Consider the following 11,665-nt stretch of genomic DNA (forward strand, 5'->3'; position numbering starts at 1 on the left):
CATCATCTTCAGCCCATAAAATTTTTTTTAAAAAAAATACAGGCATCTAAACAAGTCTTGCATCTTATAAACCCTCTCTCTGTGCTTACCGTTTAAGTCTTCAAGAAGTCCTTCCTCAGCAGCTCTCTTAGTAACTTTTGTATCAATTTGTAAACCACTTCTGTAAGCAGCTATGCTTTTCATGGCAACAATGTCATTAGCAACTGTAGCAGATGTATTAAGGAAATGCATTGAAACTTTTTTCTTTGCTGGAGGTTGGAAACAAGAAATTTTGCTTAGCTGTATAATTGTATCGGTAGAACAAATGAAACATCATTGTACTGTAAAGGATATGATTTCATCTTTGTCAGGAAACTATCAGTAAATGAATCCACAGACCATGTTGATTGGCTGAACTTCTCCTGAAATGTAATCATTTTTAAGAACCAAGACAGTTTACTGTAACATTGATCAAATAAGCAAATTATGTCAGGGAATGAATTTTAAAAATGCATTAAAATCATATCCAAAAATGACAATATCCAAAAATGATAATAACATGAAACTACTCTGAAACACTCTTGCTTTCTGATCCTCCCTATTCCCTAACTTCAGTAAACTCATCTAATCATTGCTTAATAGTGAGCAATAAAGTTTTTAAAGTTTTATCTTTATTTGTTGCATGAGCAAGACATCAGCTATGGTTGAATCTCTTTTCAACATGTAATACATCAAATGCTAATGAGATATCATAGCTGTCAGAACTAATGTTTTTGAAACCATGTAATTCAAGAGCTTCTCAAACTTAGTGGCCATAGAACTCCTTTCTAGAGACTAGAGAGTGTTATAAATCATTTAGAACTTTTGAATAATAGAGCTTTCACAGAGTGGTTTTCAGTCGTGACTCTTCTCAGAAACGCTGTCACGTATATGGAAGTGTTAGCAACATGGTCTGCTGTACCACCTTATCTGTCCGGTATAGGGCATTCCATATCAAACCAGTACACTATCTCATACCATACCGATACTTGGTATGTTGTCTCATACCATACTGAACCGCATACTAATACTGTAATAAGATGCAACGGTATAGGGTTCGGTACCAAGACGGCAAATCTTGCTTGACAACTCTCTTATCTTTCTTGTTTTCTTTGTTAGATGTTTTGCTATGAATGTACCTTTCCCAAAGAAGTTATTTGATTGTGTGGGTCAGAACATCTCGCACATGCCACTATCCATTGAGCATATCCCTGAGATTTCAATAAATCAGGACACCAAGATTCGCTGTACCGGTACCGGACGGCATGCCGATGCCGGACCGGTATGGTACGGTACCGGTATCGTACCGTACCGACACATGGTACACCTAGACGTACCGGTCCGATATCGATACACACTATTTTTTTCGATTTTCATTTTTTTTTTAATTTTTGAAGTTAATAATTGATAAATACAACCTCAATATGGCATTATATTGCATATTATTGACATATTTGGATTCAATTTGGAGTTAAGTTACGGTACAAAGATTCTTGGTCCAAAATTTCAAACATATATTTATTTACATTATATTTCAACTATGTCATCTTAAAACTAAAGAAAAAATATATAAAATACGCATTAAAATATATCTAAATATTTAAGTACAAAGCACAATAACTGATATACAAATCTTAAGATGTACTCTGCATTTAATTTCTTGTCGAGTGTCTGTGACGCTCGTAGATGTCTGGATCATCAACATAGTCTGAAGGGATATCAGTCCAACCCTCTAGCCAAGCTGCACCGTATTCTCGAATATTTATCATCCCATAAGGCATCCTCTCTGGATTGTAAGATATCTCAGACCTCTCGCTAAAATTCTGACTCTGAGAAGTATCCTCGAGATGATGGTACGGTTGTGGAGGAGCCCATCCAAATATGCCAGTAGCAAAATCTGATCCGTAAGATGCTCCAGACTGCATAGGGTAGTAACCACTAAAAGATGATGCCTCGGATGCACCATATGCATATGGATCATAAGGTGGCTGTGGATAATAGGATCCATAATGCGAGGATGATCCAAATACATCCATGGACCCTACTCTACGTGCAAGATCGTCCGTAGCTGCATCATGTGCTGGACGACCTCTAGGAGCCTATTGTCTATATGAAATCGGCTCCCCACGATCTCTACCGACTCGTCCACCATGATCTCTATCCTGTGTGACATGCGTAAACTGAGACTCACCGGTGAATCGAATATCATCCTGTGGCTGTGTCTCATAAATGGTGATCTCCTGTCCTCCAGTTCCTCCCTGATCATCAGATCCATGGCTACTACTACCAGTATCATCATCACTCTCCCTGATGTCCGTATCTGAACCAGATAGCTCCTGTACTCTCGAGAGTGGTGCACATACAACTGTCTTTTCCTTTCTCCCCCTTGTGCCCCTCTGTGACTGAGTTTCCTGTGATTGGGAGGATGAATGCCTTCTTGCTGGCTGCCGGAAGGATCGTCTATACATCTCTCGCTCGAATCTCTGGGAAGATATATCGGATAGCGAGTTATATGATAAATGAGTCCCTTGTGTCCCCTCAGACTGTGGCTGATCAGTTGGACCCTATGTGGAATATTTTTTTCTGCCCATTGCCCTGGATCCACCTTGATCTCCCTCGCCACCACACTGGCTGGTCATAGAGGGGATCCTGACTCATCAAGCTCTAGCTCCTGCTGCTGACCTGCAAGCCATCCGATGATCGGATCGTCATCCTCGTCGGCATAATCATCCAGCGTCGGATCAGTGTACTTCAACTGAACTTCCTCCTGAATACATTTTAGCCTCAACCTCAGATTGTAGTGACATATACAAGATCGTCGAGGTATTTTTGTGTCAGACGATTTCTCTGTTTGTTGTGAATAAAGACGAAAGTAGACCAATTACGCTCACAGCCACTAGCAGAGACCGTCTAAGAAAGAATACGGACAGCCATATGTCTCAAATTTTCTGCTGACGTTCCAAAATGAATCCACCATTCAGCTACAAAAGTAAAATTACATATCAAATTTGATGATATTATTAAGCAAAATTACATATCAATCTATATTGCTCATTATTGATATGTAATTTATCTGGATTCATCTGCTTTTTGCTTACGACAGCTGATGGGACTCCAAAACTGTCTGATCCCTCTCTAAATTGTTTCGTCTGAAATAAAATATATTTATTATTTATAAATATATCAGATCGAATTTAGTTGAATAATTACATCTGTTTTAAACTAGCATACCTCTTGCAGACACAACGGCGCGATTTCTGGATCGGGCACCATCTTATATATGACATTGCGAAGAGCAGCAAGAAGCTCGCTATCCATATCTATCTCCGGAATATTATACTGAAATCTCGAATTCAAGTAATAAGCTGCAGATAAATTTCAAGACTGATTAAGCACAATTTTATTTTCATGCTTCGAAAAAATATTTTAAAACATTCTTGAATCCAAACTTACTAGCTAGATGCAAATCTCTGCCCATTTGATAGTCTCAACGGCGCTCAATAATGTTAATAAATTCTTGAGCATGCTTGGGATCATTCTCACTGATCTGTTTCTTTGCCCTCTCCATCATGTAATATAGGAAGCCCATCTGGAGGTATCTCTCACTGTCCACGGCGTGAAACACCCATATAAAGGCTTGATAGCCTTCACTACCTTCTCAGCCCACTGCCAAAATGACTGACTCGTCACCAAGTTCTCCACATGACTTCCATCAGTGCTGGTCCTCGCATATCTGCTCTCCTGCCACTCGGCACTGACAAATATCTGACGTAGGGCTGTTTTCTTCTGAAGAAGACTATCAAATGTTATGTAGTTGGTAGCGAACCGTGTGATATCCGGTCGTAAGATCTCCTCCCATACGTCCGCATCAATGAAAGAACTCATGTGTGGTTGTAGATGAATCTAGTAATAGTCTGGGCAATCTCCACTACCTGCTGTACCCTGCGAATCTTTCCGATATCCATCAATATAAGATCAATGCAATGTGCAGCACATGGGGTCCAATATATCTGCGATCGCTGCTCCATCAGCAACTCCCCGACAGCCTTATATTGTGATCCGTTATCTGTAATGACCTGCATGACATGCTGCTCATCTACTGAATCAATCACCTCCTCCATCAGACCAAAGATATATGTGGCATCGTGCATCTTATCTGAAGCATCAATTGATTTGTGAAAAAATATTTTTTCGTCACAGTATGTAAAAAATTAATGATGCTCCGCCTAGTAGGACCTGTCCAACCATCACACATCACTGTCAGACCGTATGTAGATCATTTATTTTTGTAAGAAGCAATTCATCTCTACAGATCCTCTTTGTTACTGTCAAGAAGCTGACCATAGATGTCCTTAGGTCCTGGAAGATCTACATCCTGACCGACAGCCTCTATGACTGAAATAGCAGATCGATAGTAAGGATTGACTACTGCATTTGCTAGAATATAGCTGAAATGAAACCATGATCCAATAGCTCGCCACATATCCTTCTTATCTTTTTCAGCATACTGTCAATTCTCTGATGCTTTGAATCTTTGCTGGGCAAAGCATGTGGATCCGAATCCTGAATGCTGGCTCCTGCTGAAATATCTCTGGAGAACCTCCTCCTACTGCCAAAAGCTCCCAACAAAAAAGACATGCTGTGTCTGCTCCCTCTACCACCAGGCTCTCTGACTGAGATAGTCCTCCTTAACTCGAATTCTCCCCTACCAGTCGCTGATCCAGATCCTGATTCGTAGTATGATGGTCTGAATCGCTCTCTGTACCGGACCATCTCCTCCTGCTGGTACTGATCCGCCAAGCTCGCCTGAATAGCAACCTCAATCTGTGCCTCCTCATCATCTGAAGCAAAAGCCTCCTCTGACTCTCTAGAGTGATAAGAAGGTGGCTCTGCAGCTCGACGGTCTACTTCGATTTTTTTCTGCTTTGCCCTTTCCTTCGCTGCTTTCGAATCAGCAAAGTGCTTTTTCATCAATTGTCGGACCTCTTGCGGACATTTCCAACACATGGACACATCAGGATAACCACCAGCCAAATGCTGCTTCAACCTAGTCACCCCTCCTCCCTTGAACTCTGTGTTGCACCATTTGCATCTCCAATGATGCCGAGCCGAGAGCATCTCGCCATGATTCCAACCGATATCACGCTCTAGATCTTTCTTCTTACTCATTTCTGCAGGTATAACAAAATACTAATTATTTCGAATTAACTGTAATATAACACTAATTACATATATTTTTTATTTGATAATATTTTTTACTATTTAAATATTTACAAAAAAAATTTCAAAAAAATCTCAAGTTAGATTCAAATATTTCAATTGTTTTGAATCATTCTAAATATTATTCTTAATTTCAAAACTAACATTGATTTTTTAATTTTTTAATAATTTTTATATAAATAAATATATACTATAAAATAGCTGATTAATTAAAGTGAACGAACGTCATGCTTTAAATTTTTTTCTTATAAATATATGCAAGTATAACAAAACACGATAGTTTAATTATAATTAAAATAATTATATATAATTTTAAAATAATTTTAATAATTATTTTAAAACTTATAAATTCAAAATAAATATGTTATATGCTTCAAATAATATTTTTAAATTAACTAAAATATAACACTATTTTATATATTTTTTATTTTATAATTAAATTTTTTAATTTAAATAATTAAAAAATAATTTTTTAATTTCAAATATTTGAAAAAAAATTGAAATTAGATTTAAGTAGCTTGAATCATTCTAAACATGATTCCCAAACTCTAATTTTTTTTCCTAAAATTTAAATTTTTTTTTAATTTTTAAATAAATAAATATTTAAAAATATTTAAAAAATATATAATTAACGAAAATTAACAATTTTGGTGTCATCATGTAGATCTTCCAAAGATCTATCACATATAATTAAATCATACCAAAATCACAAGATTTTGACATGATTTTCTCTTATTTTCATTCTTTCTCATTCTTATCCTATTTTTAACAACAAAAATAAAAAAAATATTTACTAAAAAAATAACATATTATCTTACCTCCGACCAAATATCAGCCTCTCCTCGAACCACTCCTACAATTTGACGGAGTTTTCTCTTTTTTTTTAATTTTTCGGAGGTCTCAACGGTTTCGTTGAGACCTTCATATGCTTCGAGAGTTCTCTGAGATTTCTCAGAGAACTCTAACACCTCTCAATTATTTAAAAGCTCTCCGACCCCACCCCTCCCCCCTCTCCACTTTTTGCATGTGGAGATGTCGGCATGGTTCAGTTCACGCCGAACCGGTACCGAACCGATCCATACCGTCCGGTTTTGGGCGGTATGGACACGAACCGGACCGAACCGAACGGTTCGGTGCGGTTCGGGGAGTTTTTCGAAAAAAAGTCCGAACCGGACCGGTAATGTACTGGTCCGGCTCGATACGCCTTGTACCGGACGGTTCGGCCCGGTACGGCGAACCCTGCAGGACACTATCTTGTACATTAGATACACAGTATATTTTGCTCTCTCCCTCTCTCTCACACACGCAAAAGAAACTCTGCATCAAAAAACAGAGATCAAAGACTTATTTCATCTCTCCATCAAAAGTCATTTTTCAGAGACTCTAGGCAAGTTGAGGCTGGATGTTTGAAGCTGGGCTGCTCGCTTGTATCTTAGGAGCAAAGGATTGATGCAAATTCTATACATCTGGGGGGACTGCAAGGACAACATTGTAGATGTTCCTCTACTATCTAAGTTATTACTGTATCATCATAACTATAATTCATTTTGTTACTTCAATTTTATTTGGGTAAATGCATTAAACCCTAAATTATAACAATTTTAACATTAGCATAAATGCAACTTGTGAGAAGATAGCTTGGCTTAACATTCATCAAAAACTGGGACATATGGCTTTGCACATAGCACTCATTAAAGCCAAACTTTATTTCAAATTAACAGGACATTCAAAAAATTGAATCCTATTTTTGGGGGCAAAAAAGCCTAAAAGCTTTTAAGCCGCAACAACATCTTAAAGCAGCCAATCAACAAGAAGCTAGTAGACAAAGAGATACTTAGTCCATTACAAGTGGTCGCAACAATCTACATGTAAAATCAAAACATGTGACTAGTAGCAGAAAATGCCCCCCAACACAGGAAGTTGCACAAATTGTTGAGGTATGTGAGAGTAATGCTTATGACACCATTGGGACCACCAGGAAACAAGTGCACAAGTAGCTAGGTTTTTATGTTGCTATCCCATATATTTAAGCCATATTTTCAGTGGCTGTCCTACTGTGTCTGATATATTTCTATAGACATCTCCTACATGTTTAAATGTTTCTAGGAAAGTAGATTGAATTCATTTTCTACATGAAGTTCTTGAGGAAACCTTAGTTTCCTAGAGGAACATGCTTGAAGATAACTATGACTAACTAGACATATGCCCTCACACCAAATGTGCATATGATACATGCAAGCAAGAATCACAGCATCTCTACAAATTGCAATAAAAATATAATTACCAAAAGCGTTTAAATCAAGGATCTCTATACCTGTAGCAAGGACAAAACTGGTAGCTTGCTGGTACAGTACGCTCGACATGGTACACCCCATCCCAACAAATGGTATCCGGCTGGAGGTGAGATAAGCAGCTGTACCATGTGTTGTTACAGTGCCATATAAAGCCACCGTATGGTACATATACCTTATCGATACGGTACCATACATCCAAAACTGGGCAGTATGAGTTAGTACTTTGAACCTTGATCTAAATCTCGGTAGCAGTGCTCATCCCAAACTACACAGAGTCAATGCTGTACAAGGATGGCACTAAGACTAACCATGGCTGGCCAGAACAACCATTATAAATAACTAAACAAGAATTAAAAGAAAAAATATAAAACAAATTATACCACCAGGATGGACTGGGTTCTTAATTCTTATACTAGATAGGACAACATGCGGCCTACTAAATGTGGTAAACTTTAATATATATATGTGTGTGTGTGTGTGTGTGTTATAATTTTGCAAAAACAACAAGTTAAAACGAAAAAGCAATTTAGCATTTCTTTTTTAGGTTATCTAGGTAGAATTATAATAGAATTAGACTGTGGAAATTGCAGAAAGTAATTACAAAGAATTTGTTTCTATGCAGAAAAAGAAATTCAATAGAAGCATCAGATAGTATACTTATATCAGTTTACTGTTATAAAGTATGTCTTTGTTACAAGAATTCCAAGAATTCATTTAGATTGTAGATGATTAATCAATCATATTATCCAAGCAGCAGAGCTAAATAAACTAGATTAGAAATGTACACAGCAACTTAATCAACAGTAAAGAAATATATTTTGTGCATGACAACATAAAAATGAGCATGCAAACTGATTCTAGAAGGAAACACCAAAGAGGAAAACAAAGATGAAGAGTTCACATCATTAAGAATTGTTTCAGCCAAGTGTTCAATTCTCAATATTCTGCCAACTGCAGGAGCAAAAGATTTGTGCCATTGCCAGTCATGCATTTTGTCAAACTGAATGCCATCATCAATAAAGACTGCAGATATATTGGCCGCTTCAAAGCATTTTGAACTAATTGAATGCAATCCAGCGAACTTCCTGTGGTTTTCCACTCCATTCAAGGATGCCTCGCAATTGTAAAGTCCCGCAATATCCCTCAAGCTCCTCTGCAGTTCATGCATCAATTACTATGTATCATAACAGTATGGAACAATTAGAGTTCATGTATCCATTACTATGTATCATAACGATAAGGAACAATTAGTATGTTAGCTTGAATGCTTTTGAATTGAAAACCCTATCAGAATAAGTCTATTGATGGACCGAAGAATTAAAATGTTCATTACAGATATGCAGGCAACACTTCTGAAATGATATGCATCATGTTGTTTTTCAAATGTCAATGCCTATGCAACCATCAACTGCAAGTGGAGGCAAATTTAGACCCCACAAAGATTAGTCAAATTTATATGAGTCTAGCCCCTAAAACTTCAGATCCAGCAAAATTTTGGATCAAGACACTAGCGTACCGCATGCACTTTTATCCAGGATATATATCCAAACACTCCACATCAAATGAAATGATACTAAGATATTAGACATCAATTTCCACTATGGGAAAAGGAAGAGCTATCGACAACTTAGGAAAGTGATACATCTCCAAACACTCCACTTGGGCCATCTCAAACTATAAGTAGGGCTAAAAATGGTCTCTGGTCGGCCCAAGGCCTATCATGTCGGACTGGCTTTGGCTTGGGCCATGACCTAGGCTCGAGGCAATTCGAACTTGGACCTGAAAATAGAGTCAAAACTCCAAGGAATTCCTGGCAGACACAGGTTAATGCTTAGCCTAGGCTAAAGCCTGTACCTATAACCAGACCCAAATATGGCTTGAGAAAAACACCACTCTCTCTCATTCCTCAGTCCCCCAACCTCAAGTACTCTCTCCTCCCCACCCAAGCTTTTTCTACCCTCCCCACTCTCTCTCTACCCATTCATCTTTCTCTCACTAGGTCCCTCTCCCTTCTCTACTCTTTCTTCCCCTCTCTAGGCTGGCCCAATCGGGTTCCAAGATAAGGTTGGCTTTGGGCTAGGGTCAGGACCGTGCCAAAATTTCAGAAAAAAAATGAGTAAATTACAAATATCTCTCTAAGATTAGAGGTGAATTACACTCACATCCAATAATTTGAAAAACCTACGTTTATCCTTTTGAGGTTTATTTTTCTCCAACACTTTAATCCATAACTTAATAGAATGATATTCAAATTGTTGACCTTAAATAGGATCCAAATGCCGCATTAGAAAAATTTTAAAAATGATCAAAGTAATTTTAAGTGACATAACATCCATCCACGGATATAAGAAAACACATATATCTTCCTCCCTACTCAAGGGCAATTTCAACATTTTTACATGCAGTAAACATTATTTTAACTAGTGTAAGTGTAGATTTTAAAAACTATTGGATGTGAGTGTAATAAATAAAATATTAGGAAGATTTTTGTAATTTACTCGCAAAAAAAAAAAAAAAATCCCTATCCAGCCCACATCCTAAATTTTTTTTGAACCAGGTGCAGGCTGCATAGAAACCCAACCTAATCCGGCCCTATTCCTGCCCTAGGCCCCTAGCTACAACGGTAAATCTGATAACTCTTCTTTATAACTATGCCTTTTTCTTTGTTCCTAAATCACGTGAGATTTGGTGACGGCTGTCTTTTTCGAAGCATGAGCAGGCAAAAACTTAATAAGCGCCTCAAAGGTCTTGCTACGGACCGTTTAATACAAAACCAGAACTTCGCGAGGTCTATGACAAGATAGGTCCGCCCTCTGGGGCTCGGAGATCAGGACCGTCTAAAACGATGGACCTCGGCCAGCCTTATCTTCGCGATTGAAATTTCCATACCACCGTCCTAATGGTGGCCCAGAAATAGATTGGACGATCCAAACGAGGGATCAAGAATATTCCTGTGGGAGTTCATTTAAGTCTGTCATCCCATAGGCTTCCTCGTCGATCCCGGCCGCTCAGAAGGCGGGAGCGGCAGCGACTCGAGATCGGTGATCCGGAGGAAGAACTACGGCATGCGATAAGTTAGGACCCAGATGCGTCTCGTGTCCCCACAAGCAACCGCATCAGATAGCCCACGCTCTTCCAAGCCAACCCGGAAGGAAAGGAGGCAAAAGAGAAGGAGAAAAAGGGATCAAGGCTGGTGAAAGCGCTTCTTTCAACGAATTATTCCAACAAATTTCACTGGTCGTGGATGAGATAATCCGTCTTTCTTTCGGGGTACGTGTGTTTCCCCTTTCCCAGAGATGTTTGTGATCGAATTTGTGGGGTAGATTGGAGAAATAAATGCCTGTTTTTGAGGGCGAAGATCCAAATGTCTACCTAGTGAAAACGAAAAGACGGGAGAGAGGAGAAGAAGAAGAAGATCTTGGAGAATAACGCATTCTTATAAGGTTTTATCTTCTTTTCTTTTTCTTTTCCCACTAATACTCCTATAACAACATTATCAACGATTAAAGTTTCGAAAAGCAAAAAAAAAAAAGGAAAGATTAAGAAGGAGAGAACCTTGAAGGAGAGTGAGTCGGGGGCGAAGGCGAGGGCGTGTCCCTCCGCCTCGGAGAAGCATCGGATAAAAGGGAAGGAGGAGTCGAGCGCCACCAGGTTGTGGGCGTGCGCGTCCACCGCCGCCACCGTCTCCACCGCGGCCCTCAGTTCTCTATACTTCTCCATCGATTGGTTTCTCTCTCTATCTTCCACTGGTCTGTGGTTGGGCGATTGACGAGCAAGATTGCTTCGGGCCTGATTGCAACATTATAAGCACGCTTAACGCCGGGTCCAGGTAGGCTTCCTGCGGTTATTGACCAACGCGAGCGCTTATTGCAGCCGAGGCCCTTATAGAAACCATTATTGACCAAGACGGCCATTTAGTGTGGCCGTTGCGTTATTTCCCTTCTAGTTTTTCTATTTTAAATTATTTGATGTTAAATAATGATGGTTATAATGAGATTTTAATGTATCTACTTGATGAATATTTTCAGCCGGGTGAATATTTTATTTATCTGAAGGGAGACTTGGTTCCCAAATTTGAACTTTGAAAGAGAAATATTATTTTATTAAGAATCACTGTTCCAATTTATGAAGAA

General features: G+C 38.6%; 1 protein-coding gene across 2 annotated transcripts in view; it reads right to left on the reverse strand.

Moving 5' to 3' along the window:
- The window catches only part of LOC105043175 (protein fluG), a 48,834-nt gene extending 37,467 nt beyond the window's left edge, over positions 1 to 11,367 (reverse strand). Inside the window, exons 1-4 of one of the 2 annotated variants that reach the window (XM_073256131.1) lie at positions 11,088 to 11,367; positions 8,434 to 8,685; positions 333 to 401; positions 90 to 204 (exon numbers count right to left, since the gene is read on the reverse strand). In XM_073256131.1, coding sequence (XP_073112232.1) covers positions 90 to 204; positions 333 to 401; positions 8,434 to 8,685; positions 11,088 to 11,252 — 601 coding nt within the window. In that variant the 5' untranslated portion in view covers positions 11,253 to 11,367. Of the gene's footprint in view, positions 1 to 89; positions 205 to 332; positions 402 to 7,552; positions 7,739 to 8,433; positions 8,686 to 11,087 lie in introns of those variants that run through there. The other variant, XM_073256132.1, reaches the window with a different exon arrangement.
- Positions 11,368 to 11,665: the final 298 nt, after the last annotated feature.

Source organism: Elaeis guineensis, chromosome 4 (genome assembly GCF_000442705.2).
Source record: "Elaeis guineensis isolate ETL-2024a chromosome 4, EG11, whole genome shotgun sequence".
Taxonomy (NCBI): domain Eukaryota; kingdom Viridiplantae; phylum Streptophyta; class Magnoliopsida; order Arecales; family Arecaceae; genus Elaeis; species Elaeis guineensis.